Source organism: Tricharina praecox (genome assembly GCF_024521635.1).
Source record: "Tricharina praecox strain CBS 144465 chromosome Unknown BZA05scaffold_4, whole genome shotgun sequence".
Classification (NCBI taxonomy): domain Eukaryota; kingdom Fungi; phylum Ascomycota; class Pezizomycetes; order Pezizales; family Pyronemataceae; genus Tricharina; species Tricharina praecox.
Genome location: NW_026250406.1, coordinates 781,730 through 797,377, shown reverse-complemented (window position 1 = coordinate 797,377; position 15,648 = coordinate 781,730). Strand labels below are relative to the sequence as shown.

General features: G+C 55.2%; 6 protein-coding genes and 1 non-coding gene across 7 annotated transcripts; 1 reads left to right on the top strand and 6 right to left on the bottom strand.

The window, feature by feature from the left end:
• Window positions 1–236: 236 nt before the first annotated feature.
• On the top strand, window positions 237–926 carry BZA05DRAFT_388426 (uncharacterized protein). Its single transcript, XM_051482671.1, has one exon. The coding sequence runs from the start codon at window positions 543–545 to the stop codon at window positions 801–803; it is 261 nt and encodes an 86-aa protein (XP_051342545.1). The 5' UTR covers window positions 237–542; the 3' UTR covers window positions 804–926.
• A 1,212-nt stretch (window positions 927–2,138) lies between these two features.
• Window positions 2,139–3,651, bottom strand: BZA05DRAFT_388423 (uncharacterized protein). Its single transcript, XM_051482670.1, has one exon. The coding sequence runs from the start codon at window positions 3,440–3,442 to the stop codon at window positions 2,513–2,515; it is 930 nt and encodes a 309-aa protein (XP_051342544.1). The 5' UTR covers window positions 3,443–3,651; the 3' UTR covers window positions 2,139–2,512.
• Window positions 3,584–3,657, bottom strand: BZA05DRAFT_t63. Its single transcript has one exon. It is a non-coding gene; the product is annotated as a tRNA-Val (tRNA).
• Window positions 3,658–4,876: 1,219 nt separating this feature from the next.
• On the bottom strand, window positions 4,877–5,834 carry BZA05DRAFT_463616 (uncharacterized protein; the record flags this gene model as incomplete). The annotated part of the gene is made up of 1 exon (XM_051487711.1): window positions 4,877–5,834. A coding segment is annotated over one exon (717 nt), but the record flags the coding sequence as incomplete, so codon positions are not given.
• Window positions 5,835–7,324: 1,490 nt separating this feature from the next.
• On the bottom strand, window positions 7,325–9,055 carry BZA05DRAFT_388418 (inhibitor of apoptosis-promoting Bax1-domain-containing protein). The gene is made up of 4 exons (XM_051482669.1): window positions 8,705–9,055; window positions 8,537–8,625; window positions 7,899–8,453; window positions 7,325–7,826 (listed from the first exon to the last, which is right to left on the bottom strand). The coding sequence occupies exons 1-4, from the start codon at window positions 8,882–8,884 to the stop codon at window positions 7,790–7,792; spliced, it is 861 nt and encodes a 286-aa protein (XP_051342542.1). The 5' UTR covers window positions 8,885–9,055; the 3' UTR covers window positions 7,325–7,789.
• Window positions 9,056–9,506: 451 nt separating this feature from the next.
• Window positions 9,507–10,589, bottom strand: BZA05DRAFT_332752 (Metallo-dependent phosphatase-like protein; the record flags this gene model as incomplete). Its single annotated transcript, XM_051480661.1, has 3 exons — window positions 9,507–9,669; window positions 9,726–10,272; window positions 10,352–10,589. The coding sequence occupies 3 exons, from the start codon at window positions 10,587–10,589 to the stop codon at window positions 9,507–9,509; spliced, it is 948 nt and encodes a 315-aa protein (XP_051342541.1).
• Window positions 10,590–13,025: 2,436 nt separating this feature from the next.
• BZA05DRAFT_200341 (uncharacterized protein) lies at window positions 13,026–13,784 on the bottom strand. The gene is made up of 2 exons (XM_051479486.1): window positions 13,397–13,784; window positions 13,026–13,364 (listed from the first exon to the last, which is right to left on the bottom strand). Exons 1-2 carry the CDS (start codon window positions 13,751–13,753, stop codon window positions 13,206–13,208), a joined length of 516 nt encoding a protein of 171 aa, XP_051342540.1. The 5' UTR covers window positions 13,754–13,784; the 3' UTR covers window positions 13,026–13,205.
• Window positions 13,785–15,648: the final 1,864 nt, after the last annotated feature.

Sequence of the window (15,648 nt, the reverse complement as noted above, 5' to 3'; positions counted from 1 at the left end):
GATGCTTCTGATGCTACTGATGTTATTGACTCGTATGTATCGGGATCTGGATTCTGGATTTTGGATCTTGGTCTCGGGGTGTGTACCGGTACTGGTGCTGTGCAGCACGCGAGTCCGCTCTGTCGCCGCTTCGCCGTCTCATGGCACCTGTTCGGTTTCTGGAGTAGTTGCTGGAGCATGGAGCATCGTACAAACCGTCTTTACGCATTCCCCGTTTCCCATCCCGCTCCCCTTCCCGTTCCCCTCCCCGTTCCCCTCCCCGTTTCCCTTCCCTTCCCACTCACTCCCCTTTCCCCAGCTTGCAAGAATCAAGACAACCGGCGCAGAACAAAAAGCTCTTCACAGCACTTCACAGCACTTCGCAGTCCGAGCAAAGCGTCAAAACCCATTTTAGAAAAACCTCAGCTTTAATCTCCCCTCCCGCCGCCTCAATCGCCCCCGGATCGCAATCGACGTGCTCTAGAATCACCGTGCGGGCGTGAGTGTAGCTAAAGCCAGATCATCAAATTTCGCTTCTCCGGTGTGGGTGTGCCCTATCCCGTATGCCATGCAGATTTTTATGCACCGTTCCGCCGTGGCTGGCTGGCTGGCTGCGGTACATACATAGAGTACACACCGGTACGGTATGTACCGGGCATCTATCTATGCACGCTGCAGATGGCCACCCACACACGCTGCAGAGCTGCGCATACATGGGAAGTATGCTGCCAATCGGCTTGCAATACCGCTCGAAATGTATTCTTGCTCCCGCCGGCGGGTTAACGACGGTTCGCGGGAGGGGGTGGAGGGGAAGTGCCGGCTGAATGGAGCTCGAAGCGCACGGGTTTGTTTGCAGACTCGAGATAGAGGAGATCAATCTACAAATTGTCGCAGACGGCCTTCCTATGTAGACCAGAGAGAGAGAGAGAGAGAGAGAGAGGGAGAGAGAGGGAGAGAGAGACGGAGAGAGAGAGAGAGAGAGAGAGAGAGAGAGAGAGAGAGAGAGAGAGAGAGAGAGAGAGAGATCTTCAATAGAGTAGCGTTGCTAGACCAAGATCGCAATACTCTGCAGCCTGCAGGACTACTCTAGCCGGGGAGGGCACGAGTGACATCGCGTGAGCCATTCCTGCATCCCGCATTCCTCATCCGCATAGCAGGGCATGACAGGGCAGGGGGACGACTCGGGAAACGAAACAGAGCGATGCGCCGTTTCCTCTGCCGCCTGGCTATGTGTATGTGGTCCGTATGTGGTCCGTATGTGGTCCGTATGTGGTCCGTATGTGAGTAAGTATTCTACTCTACATATGCAAGTGAAGGGCAAGTGAAAGTGCAAGTGATGATTGCGGAGAGAAAGTGCTCTACAGCCGCCTGGATAACTGTGCTGTGGGTATTCCGGATGCTGGATGCTGGATGCTGGATTTATCCACGCCCGGCCGGCTGCATAGACTCCAGAGTTATGTGGGTATGTGGGTATGTCCACATACAGGTGTCTCGAGTCTCTCGAGTCTCCAGCTGCCCACTACGGGCACCTCCTCCTCCATGGCAGATGTGTGAATAGCTGGATGCGGATTTGCAGCGGCAAACGTTTCCCTCCGTCCCTCCATTGCGCCGTTTCTGTTCGGACTCCTAGCCTTGCAGATGGCAGGACGCCCTCCCATTCGCCCGCCGTCGCTGTAATGTTTCGGACCCATCCCCAGTGCCCACCCATCCCCAGCCACCAGCCCCAGTGCCCACCCATCCCCAGCCACCAGCCCCCAGTGCCCACCCATCCCATCCCATCCCCAGCCACTAGCCCCCTCTCCCACCCTCTCCCTCTCCCTTCGAAAAGAAAGTGCACATGTATGTATGTAGTCTACGCTGAATCTGATTGCTGTACCTTGATCTATTCCTGTCCCAATGCAGCCACCGAGTCTCCCCTCCCAAGTCTCAAGACTGGCCGGCCAATCAGCGGTGGCGCTTTGCTGCTGCTGCGCAGGGAGGCGCAACACCCTTACCCGACTCGACTCGACGCCGACTCGCCGCCGGCCGGGTGCTCCTACCCCACCTACTCTAAAGTAGTTACATGCGCTATGTACATGCGTCGGGCGGGTGCGTGTTGGAATGGGAGTGCACTGGGAGTGGGCGGTGACATGCAAGAGTGCGGGTGCTACATAAGGTCGGCGCTTCCCCACGGTTTCGCTAGCCAGCATCCCCCCCCCCGAAGACACAAGACACGAAGACAGCAGGTGAAGAGCATCGATAAAGACTCAAGAGGACGCCAGCGCCCAGTCATTCGGAGCATCCATCCAAGGAAAAGCCAGATCGAATAGTCAAAGCGAAGCACCACTGCTATTGTTATTACTACTGCCACCGCCAGCTCCCACAAGCCAGCCAATATCAACACCACCACCAGTATCAACACCTCCCTCACCCCTCTCACCCCCCACAAACACCCAGCATGCTCCTCGCGACCCTCCCGCCCCCGAGCCCGTTGATGAACACGGTCTTCGTGCTCCCGCCCTCTCGGGCCGCCCGGCCCCGCCCCAAGCTGTCTCTACAAGTGCACTCCGGCGTCGTAGCATCGAGCCTTCCCTCCGGCCTTCGCACGCCTCTTTCGGCCGTCTCGCCGACGACACGGAACACGCGGCTGAACCGTACACTCACTGCGCCGTCGCCGTCGCTGCCCAGCCCGCTCTCCAGCCCCGGCAGCAGCACCGACGAGGAGCGCCAGAGAAAAAGAAGACAGAGACACCGCCACGGACGTAAGGCCATGTCTGCCCATCAGCCGAGCACGCCGAGTGCCAGCTTTATGCCGAGGACGCCACGCACGCCGAGGACGCCACGCACCCCACGCGCAAGGCTCGCGAGGAGGGCGAAGAGAGTCGGATTTGTCGATGAGGTCACGGTGCACCTCCTGCCGTTTGCGCATGAGAAGTTCGAGGAGATGCAGGAAGAGGTGGTCACCGCTGAGGATAGGACGAGGGAGATTGAGAGGCTGAAGGAGTGGGTTAAGGAGCAGGGGATGAATAGTGCGGGCGAGGGCGGCGAGGGCATGACCGAGGAGGAAGGGAAGGAGTGGGTTAGGAAGTTGGTGCAGTTGGAGATTGGGGATGTTGAGATGGCGCAGTAGCGTGGCTGCTATACAAACTGGGACGGCTGTTTGTTTGTTTTGTTTTGTTTGTTTGTTTTCCTGTTGTTTTTTCGGTTTTCGGTTTGTTTTTGCTTTCTTGTTCGTATCGCCCGGCCTCACGGGAGGTGGCGATACGAGTACTATTATCACGATGTTATGATGGATCCGACTGGGGGGTTTGGGATGGATGAATGGAGTTTTGGGGGTTGATTTTTGTGAATACTTTTTTCTTTTCTTTTTCTTTTCTACACACACACATACCACATATACCACACATACTACATCTTGGGTATACAGATATGATACGGTCACTGTCACTGTTGAGTATATTGATTCATACAAACATACACACATGTAATCATGATTCTCTTCTCTTCTCTTCTATTCTATTCTATACACACCTTCATCGTGCACATCGATAAACGCGACAAATAAACAAAAAAAGGAGCATCCAGAGACATAAATCATCCATAGAAAATAAATAAAAAGAAACAGTGATTTCACCCAGGCTCGATCTGGGGACCTTGTGTGTGTTAGACACATGTGATAACCAACTACACCATGAAACCATGTTGTTGTGATAGCTTTGCGCTCGGTAAACATGATTCTCAGCTGGTGTGTTGGAGAGAAGGATCACTTACTGCCTAATAGAGTATGTTAGCATTCTTCCAAGCTCGGACAACTTGGAATGCGAGGAATTCCTGTTCGTCACTCGTGGCATCAACTGTAGCTGCCAGACCGAATAGCTCTGCGTAGTTACCCCACCGCCTCGAATGCGCCATTCAACATCACCAGACCGAATAGCTCTGCGTAGTGCCGATAGACAGCGAGAAGAACCGTTCTCCGCTGCCCGTTGCCCGCCGCCTCGAATGCTCCATTCACCATCACCGTCACCATCACCATCTGTTGTGGTGGGTATGCGCTTGGCAGTAATCAATTATCAATGATCAATGGAGGTAGCTTCCAGAGTGAATAGCTCTACGTAGTGCTGAAAGACAGACAGACAGACAGACAGACAGACAGACAGACAGACAGACAGCGAGAGGAACTGATCTCCGCTGAGCCTTGAGTGCTGCATTCACCACCACCAGCCTCACGAAATGAAGCACATCTATGATCTTCCAAGTCTCAACATGAAGTGATGCGAACCATTCTCCGCTGTCTCACAGCCTCGAATATTCCATTCACCATCACCAACCTCACCAACCTCACGAAAGCACGCGCACATGGCACATCTACGATCTTCCAAGTTCCAAGTCTCAAGTCTCAACATGAAGTGAAGTGAGGTGAAGCGAACCATTCATTTCATTCCGTCTCAACCATCCTCTCCCACCCTCGACCCTCGACCCTGCTCCCTCCAGCACCTCCTTCCCACGAACCCACAATTGCTCCTTCAGAGATTATAGATACCAAATATCCTCCATATGCATTCCACCTTCCATTCACCCTCATCCTCAGCCATCCCACCACGTCAATCCCATTCGCAAGCTCTCATTCAAGTCTTAAGCATCAAATCCTCCAACCCACTTCGACACCTCGAAATCCTCCTCCTTCGACAACAAAAAACGAGAAGAGATAGGTAAGGAAACAAAAAACATCATTACAACCATTACACCCGTAATATGCATCCGCACGCTCGAAAGAAGAAGAAAAAAAGAGTATCATAGAGTAGTAGAGCAGAAGAGTAGAGTAGGTAGAAGGAAGTAATAGAAGGCAAGCAAGATGATTCTATCGAACGAAGAACACCTCCCGCGCACCCGCTGCTCGCTCGCTCCGCCCAAAAGAATAATCAAGATGTAGGGATATATAGCAAGGATATTATCGTCGTAAAAGGTCGTAACGTCGTGATTTCGTAAAGGTCGTAAACATCGTACAATCGTAAAGAGAAAGAAAAAAAACACCGACACCGACACCGACACCCCGCCATGTAGCCAAAAGAGTAGTCCGTTCGCTTGCTGCAGCTCTGCCCTGCTGCTCGGCGAGCAGTGGAACCTAGCCGCAGCCGCAGGAGGAGCGCAGGAGAGCACGCTCAACACGCCTGCGCGGCCAGTCGTCTCCTCTGTTTCTCGACGGCCTCGAACGACGCCTCCCTAGGACTGGTAGGAGCGGTGATGGCCTGGAGCGCGGCCCTCCTATCCCCCATCTTCCCCCCCTTCCCCTCAGTCCCCATCTTACCTCCCTCTCCCTCTCCCTCCCCCTGCCCCTCCCCCATAACCCCACCCTCCTCATCATCACTATTAACCCAACTAAACACGTCGCGCCTGAACTCCTCGCCGCCGAGCTCGGGCGTGGTCGCCGGCGTGAGGATCAAAAGGTCCTCGGGCGTGTCCCGCGCCGGACTGTACGTTGCGATCGAGAGAGCAGCGGACGCCGCCGATAGGCTCAGTGAGAGGTCGCTGTTGTGAGGGATCAGCGCGGGGCGGCGCGTTGGTGGTGGGTGCGCGGGCATGGTGGGTGAAGGTGGGAGCTGGAAGGGGAGGGGGCGAGGAGCTGGTGGGAGCTGGCGGGGGAGCTGGTGGGGCGGGGGGAGGAGGGAAGGGTGGTGGTGGCGGGTGCTGGGTGGTGGGTGCTGGGTGCAAACGCGTTTGTGGTTTGTGGGAAGCGGCGGGTTGGGGTTGGGGTGATGGGTTCGGTTGCTGGGTCGTGACGTGGTAGGGTGGATGGGTATTGGATTCTGTGAGCGGATCGGTTTTCGTTCGTGAAGAAGAGAGTCGTTGTCGTCTGGGGGTGGAGGGGAGTGGGGGGGGGGGGGAGGAAGTGCTGAAGTATCTACCGTGAATGGGGGGAGGAGAGGAGAGGTTGAGGTGAGGTGAGGTAAATCAGGGGGAGGAGAGTCAACCAAGACAGTGGTCGAGCGAGCGAGCGAGCGAGCGGGTTTCTAGAGTTGTTTGTTGGTAGAGTACGGTAGTGGTGTTGGACGAGGGAGGTGGTGCACGATCAGGGTCACTTTCACCCAGTCACTCGGCTGCTTCCGGCAACACAGCCGACACGCACTCCACGCAACTCACGAAATTAATCAAACGACGGAACAGACACACACGCAACCCTGACGCTGCACCCCGGACAGGAGGTATGATGAAGTATGGGTTGAAGTAGGCAGAAGAAAAACCTCTTCTTTTCCTTCTTCCTCCCGCCCTCCTGGAGGGAGTGAAGAGCGAGGGTTATCCTGGGACGGGCATATGGAGTCTGTAGAATGCGTGGTGTAGGTGCTTACTAGTACAATAGAATGCCTAGTGTGCTAGCCTGGCACGATAGAAACCCAGCACGCGAGTGTTCTAGTTAGAATAGCAACTCGAGCTCTCCTCCGGAGTCCGCCCGCCCCTTCGTTTGCGGGTTCGGTGTTTCTCTCCCGTTGCTATGCCAGTGGCAGTTTCCCTCCCAGTTTCCCTCCCGTGCCAGTGCCAATTCCAAGCACAACAGCAACAACACAACAACAACCCGTCCGCCTTAATCCTCCCTCTCCGTCCCTCCCTCCCTCCCTACCAAGCCGCACGGAACAGCAACCCGACCCGGCCCATGATAGGCAGAGCAGGCACGGAGTAGGCACGGCGGAGTGAGACACCCGTCCGCCACATTCCCACATTCCCACATTCCCACATATGTAGAGCACCTACTCCATACAACTCTAGCTACCATACAAGAGCCAACTCGCCTCCCGTCCGCCGCTGCTGGTGCTGGTGCTGGTGCTGGTGCTGGTGCTGGTGCTGGTGCTGCCGCTGCTGCTGCTGTGATTCACGAGCGAGCGAGCAGCTGGCACCTACATTTCTGGCAGCTGGCACCTGCCGCGGGAGCACACTAGAGCACCCCGAGTAACTACGGTACCCAGAGTGCGGTACAATACAGCGCAGCCAACCGACCCGCTAGAGCAAGCCCCGGAAATTGGTGAGCGAGATGCAAACCTGGAAGCCTGGATACTTGGTACCTAGATCTAATTCCGAACCATTGTTTCCTTTCCCACCGGTTCTCACAGGCTACAATTTGTTGGGTACCGTGGATACAGAGCTTGAAAGGCTGGGGGCTGGCGGGCATTATTTACATCCATCGTATTTACAGCCTCAATTTCTGCTGCAACTTGCAACTTGTGGGGATGGTGTTGATACCGTACTCTGCTCTTGGTACTCTACTCTTGGTACTCTACTCTTGGTACTCTACTCTTGGTACTCTACTCTTGGTACTCTACTCTACTCTAAATACCGGTTGCTCACATGCCGCCCTCCCTGGCTCCCAGCGGCGCAGTGACAGTGACGTGCAGGGCCCAGGCAGGCGAAATCAAAAAAATCAACAGGTTCGATTCGATTCAGATCAAGTACAGGAAACAAAACTACAAAACTACATACAGTACAAATACAGGCAGACGTAACGCACGATGCAGACTTTAGCATAGCACCACGCAGATAAAACAGCTCGTTATATTGTGGCACTAAAAGAGAGAAAAAGAAAACAAAAAGGAAAAGGAAAGAAAAAGAAAACAGAAGGGCAGAAGCGAGTGCGGCCATGGTGCAGTGCAGCTGCACACATCGGCAGCACGAACTACGAACCACGAACCACGACGACGGACAAAACCAGAACCAGAGCCAGAACCGAAATCAAAAATCAATCAATGAGCAGTTATTTCCAACAGACTCCCAAACACCCTTCCCCATCCCACTCTCAATCTCTCGGATTCCCACGACGACGCGGCGCGATGGCGCTGGCTTGCGTTTAGTTATCGCTGGAGGAGTTGAGGATCCTCAGGATGCTATGGTTCACATATTGTCAGTCACCGTACGCACGCAGTCCGCTCGCTCGCTCGCCTGGGAGGGAAACATACGCCAGGAACAAGTTGATGATATCGAGATACAGGGAGATCGCTGCGGCAATCTCCTCCTCGACATGGACATGTCTCATGATCAACTGAGTATCGACGACGATATACACAGAGAACAGCAGGGCCGCAGCGCCAGCATACGCGAGTTCCATCCAGGTGCCGGGGAAGAACATCGACACGAAGCCAAAGATGATGAGCATCCACAGGCCGCCGTAGAGATAGCTCTGCCAGCCGGTGATGTCATACTTGGTCTGGCAGGCGAACAGGGTAAGCGCGACGAACAGCGCGCCGGTGATGATGACCGCCTCGAGCACGATGCGCGAGTCGTAGAACGACGTGATCACGGCCACGGTGTACGCTTCGAGAAGCGTGAAGCCTGACAGGAACAGCAGGTTGGTCGGGTACGACTTGCGCTTCCAGTAGGTGGCGAATAGGAAGCCGAGAGAGCCGAACATCGCCACGAACATCATCCACGTATTGCTCTGGATCCATGCTTTGAAGCCGACGCTGAAGAACGAGACCGCCGAGAGAACCGCCGTCGCGAGGAGCTGCACCGTGCTGACGCCCCAAAGTCAGCCACCATTAGCCTTCCCACCATTCGCCTTCCCACCACATCCAACCAGAAGTACGGAGCATCATACAGTATCGCATAAACCTTACGAATAAACGCGTGGCGGATATCAATTGTGCCCTCAGCGACGCAGCCTCCGAACTTGAAGTCGTCTGGAATCTAGTGGTGGGGCGCACATTAGCTCAACTCCAGCTCGCTAGCCCACTCTCCAGCTCTCCAGCTCTCTAGGTCGACCTACATTATCCTCGCTGCTGCGCGGCACGCCGCCACGAAGCAACGTCTCGTCGTCCGCATACTGCGGAGGCTCGCGCGTGTACATGGCCGTCTGGTCGTCGGCGCTGCCGTAGTAGTTCTGCGGTCCGGCGCTGTGTTGCCCCGCTGTGGGGCCCTGCGATGGCGCGTATTGCGGGCCGCTCATGGTTGTGGTGATTATAGGGAGCTGTTCTTGTCCTTGTCGAGGCGAAATATGTAAAGGTTTCGTTTCGTTGACGACGCAAGGAGGGTGTTCGACAAACTGTCGGTGCTGGTGGCGGGACAATATGTATGGGGTATTGGAGATGCGGTATGTAGGGAAGCTTCTAGATCCGGGGGAATACGAGTACTGGCGGGGGGTATGATGACATACGACGCCTTTGAAGGAGCGAGACGTGCTGGAGAGTTCCGTGGCCAATCGTACAAATGATCACTCGCGCAGCCAGCAGGTTACACACATACATTTAACGTCATGCATGGTATCACAAGTAGAGTGCCATCGATATCCCCACGATCCAGCTCTAGAGTAATATTCAATTGACATCTTTATTGAATCTACCGTCATTATGCATCTCGCTCCCGCTAATAGTGTAGAGCCCACGAAGAAGAAGAATAATAAGAAGAAAAGAAACCCGCCTATACGCATGCGAACGCCGTCCAGAAAGAAAACAAGCTCCAAGCAAGAAGAACCCCCTCTGTCCCCCCTACTCTAAAATATGCAAAAGGAAGTGAAGTGAAGCGAAAAGAAAAGAAAACGCCGGCGCCAGAATATGCACCTTCTACCCCATCTATTTGTTGTAGTACTTGCGGCAACAAACAGATACCATCTCGGGCTCGTCGGTTCGGGTCGACGCGATCAGCGCGGTGAGTTTACCACCACGGACACAGTTGCTGTCGAGACCCTTGGAGAGAGGGCGGATGTCGAGACCCTTGGCCGCGTAGTGTCCATAGCTATCCCACGGTCAGCTGCCTGCTAAGGGGTTGGGTTGGGGTTGGGAATAACATACATAACAGTACGCGGAACCCTCTCGTTCTTCTCACGGCGATTCCACAACCGCGCCCAGTGGGTTCCGTCGGTGCCCGAGCTCGGGACCCTAGATCTAGGTTGAATACTGCGCATCGTCATGAGGGCCGCCGGATCCTGCTGTCTCAACGGAACACCATGCACCAATCCCGCATGCACGACGGCAATATTCCCCAGCCCCTTGACGCCATCGGCCTTGAGGATGAGCGGGCAGGAGTCCAGCCACTCCGCCTGCTCCTTCGTCATCTTCCTCGCCAGCGCCTTCTCGATCCTAATCATCGCCTCAGATTTGGAGACCTTGTGGGCGGGATCCGCTTCGCTGTCCGAGAGGGAGTCCGTCACGTGGGCCTGGTCGTGGTGGTAGTGTAGCAGTACACGGTCGTCCTGGTTGCCGCGGACGCAGCTGGCGCCGTGTTTGCGGGCGAAATCGACGACCTTCAGGGAGTCCGGGCCTTTGGTCACCAGGTCGCCGGTGAAGACGATGTGGTCGGTGGCTTCGTCGTAGTTGGCCTTCTTGAGGAGGTCCTTCACTATGCAGCAGTTGCAATTAGTACATGACTATCAGCCCCCCCCCCCTCTCACTCCACCCTTAAGGGGGTGTTTGCATACGCTCTGTAAACATGCCGTGCACGTCGCCAATGAACACCAGTCTCCTGACATCGGTGTCGTACTCCCTCGGAACATGGCGAGGCGGAATATCCTCCAGTTGCTTGTAGCCCAATCGCTTCGCCGAAGCCAAGTTGACGCCGGGCTCCTCCGGGGGCCCGGGGCCCAATATGACGATGAGGATCGAGTAGAAGAGAGCGGTAAACACAGTGACCAGGACCGAGTATACGATCAGACGCATGAATCGCCTCCTAGGTCTCATGTCGACAGCTGTGTATTGTTGGGTTGCGGAGAGTGGTGCAAGGGGTGGGAGGAGGGTGTTGTGGTTTGGGTATTTTTCGAATTGATTCGCATGGGGGTGGTTGTTGCTGTAGCGGTGGTAAGACTTCTCGGAAGAAGTTCGACCCGGGCCGTCATCGCTGCAGCAGCAGCAGCAGCAGAAACCATCGGCGCGAGGATGAGTGATGGCGCAAGCATGGTTCTGCTGCTGCCCGCTGGCTCCGGTCCCACTCCGGCACGGCGTATCGGCAACCGTCGTGTTCGTACGCATGTCGCTGCCGGGGGTGTGCGCAACACTCGCGCTCTCCTCCACCACCACCATTTTCTCGTCCATCGTCCGCCCCATCTTTCCCGTCCGGGTTATAATATAGAGTATACCGGACGACGGTCTCGTATGGCGGATCTTTGGACTGAAGGCAGGTCCCGAATGCTGAAAGCTGGATGAAGCTGTATGTAAGGGTCCTGTAAGGGTCCTGTGACATCGACAGTTAGCCGACTGCGCTGAGCCTTTCAGGGGCCCGCCCGCTTCCACTCCGGTGAAGAAAGAAGCAGCCTTCGTGTTCGCGTGCTCCTCGACCAGCCAATCAGCAGCAGTGCGCGCACCAAGCAAGAACTCACCACCACAACCACCAAAAAAATATCTCCTCGCTCTCCGCAGGCAGGCAGACACTAACGATATGCTCCTGCGTATGTATGTAGCCAAGAGAAAAAAGCCGATGCAAGCAAATGAAGCAAGCAAGCAAATGAAGCAAAGTAGTGAACGTATCGCAGAGTACTCGGACAGATCGATCCACCCGTCAAAACCAGATTCCGCGCGTTCAAACTCAAAGCATAAAACTCAAAGATCCAAAAACTCTATATATGTAGATGAGAGCTCGAAGAGCAGAAACACCCACAGAGACGGGAAGTGCACAGCTTTAAAGGAACGCACGAAATGCTCCGGCTGGAACCTTCTCGCGTAGTGTGTGCGTAACGTGCGTCCCTTCACCCTTCACACACCACGCGAACGCGGGCGCCGCGCTGATTGGCCCGTCAAGGCCCAGTCGCGGGTTGCGGACTGGGACTGGTTGACTTATGTAAGTCGGTGCATGTAGTGTCCGCCACCGAGCTACATGTGCTCTACTCTACCTACTGGCACCTCCTCCTCAGCTGGGAAGCTGAACTGAACTGAACACCGTCCTTGTTCCAGAGTCCAGACTTCCAGGTGGTGGTCTCGTGAGTCGTTTCGACTCTCCCGTTGTAGCCGAGGCTTAGTTAGGTATTTTTACCTGGCACATGGCACCTTTTCAGGACGCTCCCCGTCGCTCCTCTTGGCCTCCGCCGAGTCCGCTCCGCTCCTTGAAGGGAGATCGTACGTACTCTATGCATAAATCTCCCCACACTTCCGCAGGAATCCGGCAGTGGCAGTGGCAGGGCAGTCAAGTGTTTCGCTACATATACATATACTCTACGGAAGCATACATACCGTACCGTAGTTACCGCCTGCGAGAGACCCTGATCTCGGCCTCGTCTCGAGCGGAGTACCTACCGTACATAGAGTACCTAGATCCTGACCACGGACAGACACCGTAGGTGCAGTACTCAAAAAGCTTGTTCACCTGCGTGCAACCGTTGGTCCGTATGTAGCGGTGATCGGGTATCTCCACGCTTATCTCATCCCTCCGTCCGCCGCCGCCGTCGCCGCCGGCTCAGTGCGGCTCGATTCCAACCACCACCAATGTAGTGTACACCATATACTCATACAAACTACATCCCCCTTTCCCCTAGCTGGCGTGTGTATGGTAGGTACATAACTTGACCCAGTAACTACTACCTTATGTACCTATAAGTAGCCATACGGGGTCTCCTGGGTCCCTATGTACACAGCCACCGAAGCCCTCACCGCACGCCAGACTACCGGTAACTACCTATTCGGCATTTTCGGCATCGTGCTCTAGGCTCACTGGTGACTGGAGGTCTGAGCCACTCCAATGCTTCGGTGGCTATGCCGTATCGTATGGTATCCTACGAGTACCTGCATAGTACGCGCGGTCCGGCTAGAAGTTTCACCGTTCGTATAGGTATACGGTGGTCTTCGTGAGAAAAATCAGTGTGACTATTATGTACAATGCACGTAACAAGTCGATGGGCTGAACATTGCCATCGTGGCAGCTCCGTTACCCAAACTCGGCAGTGGGCGGGTAGTCAATAGAAGCTGAAACCGATGCGAGATCAAGGGCTACTGTGATCACGAGCCTCGACATGTGAAACACGGGAACACGTGAGGACGCACATGTCAGAGGATATATTGGGTATAAATTCCCCAAAGCAAGAGAGAGAGAGAGTGCAACAGGCGCGCACCAAATCAGTAGACGAGTGAGTAAGTAAGTAACTCAATAGAAAGAAGAGTATAAGATGAGACCGGACCAGAACACAAAATTAAACAAAGGGGAACACAACAAATAAAAAGAGTAGAACCAGAGCAGAACCAGACCAGACTTCTCGCAGCTTCAGATGCCAAAGAAAAACAAAGACAGAGATATCGAGAGAGACAAGCAAAGAAGAAGAAGAAGAAAAAGAAGGAAAGACGAAATGCATTCTACCCCCCACGTTGCCTCTTGAGCACCATGCCAGCCAACCAACCGATCCAATCCAATCCGACCAACCCTAACCCCAACCCCCAAAGAACGCCCACAAATGAGAAACGGTGCGAAATATCGGAAATGCAAAGCCCTAGCCACGGGACTACCCGACTCTTCTCCTCCTCCCCCCATTCTCTTCGCCCAATACCTCCTCCCAGACACCCACATCAACACGGGGCCTCTTGACGCCAACGCCATTGACAGCCTCGACACCCAAGATCTGCGCCATGTCCCCGGCCGGATCGGTCGGAGAGTCGAGCACGACCTGGACCTCCATTGGCCTTGCCGCGGAGATCCACCACCACGCCTCTATGTCGTCATCGTCTTTGAGTACAACTGTGCCAGTCTCCCCGCCCCCCTCCATGTCTTCGGCATGCCCGACCTCATCGGCGGCTGGAACGTCTTCCGCCGAGATGGCACCGGTAATGTAGTATGGCACCCGTCCTGGAGGTAGATGTCGCTGGATGCAGCGAAGCAAGTCGCGTAGTGTTGGCCCGCGGAGCATACCATAACGTAGGAATACGGATTTGCCACGCCATGGGTGGCTTGCCCGTGGATAGGGTGCAAGCAGAGGGTCCGTGATAGCGATGCGGATGGCACGTGCGGCGTATTCTGGGCCCTGCTTCGGAGGGGGTGGTGGTGTCACGGGAGGTGCTGGAGGTGCTGGAGGTGCTGATACTGGCGCTGGGGGTGCTGGTTGTTGAGGGGGGGCAAATGTTGGAGCTGCGGGCGGCGGCGAAGGTTGTGGAGCTGATGGTGGTGGGGAGAAGAGAAGATTGTTGCCCGGGAGGGTATGGTGGTGATGGAAGGTGGTGATGGTATTCGGGTGGTGTTGTTGCTGTGTGGGCGTTGCGGTGGGTGTTTTTGTGATTGTTTGTGACGGGTTGATCCCACCTCCTTGCAGGTGGTTTTGGTTCTGATTCTGCTGTTGGTGCTGTGCCTGCCGCTGTTGCTGCTGTCGTTGTTGTTGCTGCTGTTGTTGTTGCTGTTGTTGTTGTTGTTGCTGTTGTTGTTGCTGTTGTTGTTGCTGTTGTTGTTGCTGCTGTTGCTGCTGCTGTTGCTGCTGCTGTTGCTGCTGTTGCTGCTGTTGTTGTTGCTGCTGTTGCTGTTGCTGTTGCTGATGCACTTGCTGTTGCTGTTGCTGATGCACCTGCTGCTGATGCTGTTGGTGTTGCTGCTGTTGTGGCGGCGTTGGTGGAGGAGGCGGTGGAAGCGCCTGATGAAGTTGTGTCCTTGTCGCCGCCATTACGCTGCCCTGAAGATTGACTCCTCCACCACCACCATTGCCGCCACTACCACCACCGCCACCACCACCGCCGCCGACACCGACACCGACACCACTACCACCAATCAGCCCCGCGCCAGCAAGAGCCATGCTTTTAGCCCTCTGAGCAGCCTCATATCGTATTGTATGGTTCCACTTTTTCTGTATCGCCTCAATAATTTGGGTCGGCGTTGTATCCCTCGTAACATCGATCGTCTCCGGCAGCACTCGCTGGATCCACGCCTGTTTACTCGCCGGCGCGCGTTTCTTGTTGACCATGGCCTCCGGCGTACAAGTGTGCTCTGGCATCAGGGTGCCGACCACGACACAGCCCCGACGAGCACACATGTACGCGCGCACGTGGAAGGCACATACTGGGCTCGCACAATCGACGATGACCCGTTTCGCGTCGGACTTTTTGGTGCGCGTGTAGAACTGTTGAGTGAACCCGCAGAATCAGTTAGCCCCGCGCTCTGCTGCTTTCCCCTCCCCCACCCCATTCCAGATCGATATCTCCCATTCAAGTCATGAACTAGAGAAGAAAAGCGACGCGTTTTTTTTGTTTGTGTGTGGTAGTGTGGGGCCGGAGAGTGGGGTGGTAGGTGGGCTTGCTTTGGCGGAGATGGCCCAGTCCGTGAGCTTGTCCTTGAATGTCTGCGAATAGGTTAGCGGTCGGCCCGGTCGGTCGGAGGGGGCGGTGAGTTTTGTGTGGGGAGGGGAATAGCGTGAAGCGGGAAGTTGCTGGAAGAGAGCGGGTATCGGGATGGGGGAGATACCTTGAAATCGGCAAAGCCTTGCCCGACGAACAGCGGAGGTGGGTCTATATTTATGATGCCGTTCGTCGGAAGAGGCGATATGGACTGCGAGGGAGATTGCGCTCGGGAGGCGGTACGTGAGGAGTGTTGTGGAGTGCTCATGGTTTCGGCATGTGGATTGATTCTCGAGTGTGAGCGGGCACACAGTCGGACAGTTGCTCGAGGCTGGATGGTGCAAGCAAGGACGGGGATCTTTGTGGCCTGTGCGTAGTTAGCTTAATAAGGACCGGCGGCAATAAGAATGATCACTATGTTGTGCGACGCGAGGGCGAAAAAAAGACTGGAAGCGCAACCTCGTAATCGTAGAGTGTAGATATTGGT

What these genes read in the sequence shown, in the direction of transcription:
- BZA05DRAFT_388426 (XM_051482671.1), top strand. Translation starts at nt 543, where the DNA reads ATGCCATGCAGATTTTTATGCACCGTTCCGCCGTGGCTGGCTGGCTGG.
- BZA05DRAFT_388423 (XM_051482670.1), bottom strand. Translation starts at nt 3,442, where the DNA reads ATGTGTGTATGTTTGTATGAATCAATATACTCAACAGTGACAGTGACC.
- BZA05DRAFT_200341 (XM_051479486.1), bottom strand. Translation starts at nt 13,753, where the DNA reads ATGCTCCGCGGGCCAACACTACGCGACTTGCTTCGCTGCATCCAGCGA. An exon ending in ATGTGGGTGTCTGGGAGGAG is followed by an intron (nt 13,365 to 13,396) that starts GTATTGGGCGAA and finishes GGGGAGGAGGAG; the next exon opens with AAGAGTCGGGTAGTCCCGTG.
- BZA05DRAFT_388418 (XM_051482669.1), bottom strand. Translation starts at nt 8,884, where the DNA reads ATGAGCGGCCCGCAATACGCGCCATCGCAGGGCCCCACAGCGGGGCAA. An exon ending in CGCGCAGCAGCGAGGATAAT is followed by an intron (nt 8,626 to 8,704) that starts GTAGGTCGACCT and finishes CCCCACCACTAG; the next exon opens with ATTCCAGACGACTTCAAGTT. An exon ending in ATCATCAACTTGTTCCTGGC is followed by an intron (nt 7,827 to 7,898) that starts GTATGTTTCCCT and finishes TGTGAACCATAG; the next exon opens with CATCCTGAGGATCCTCAACT.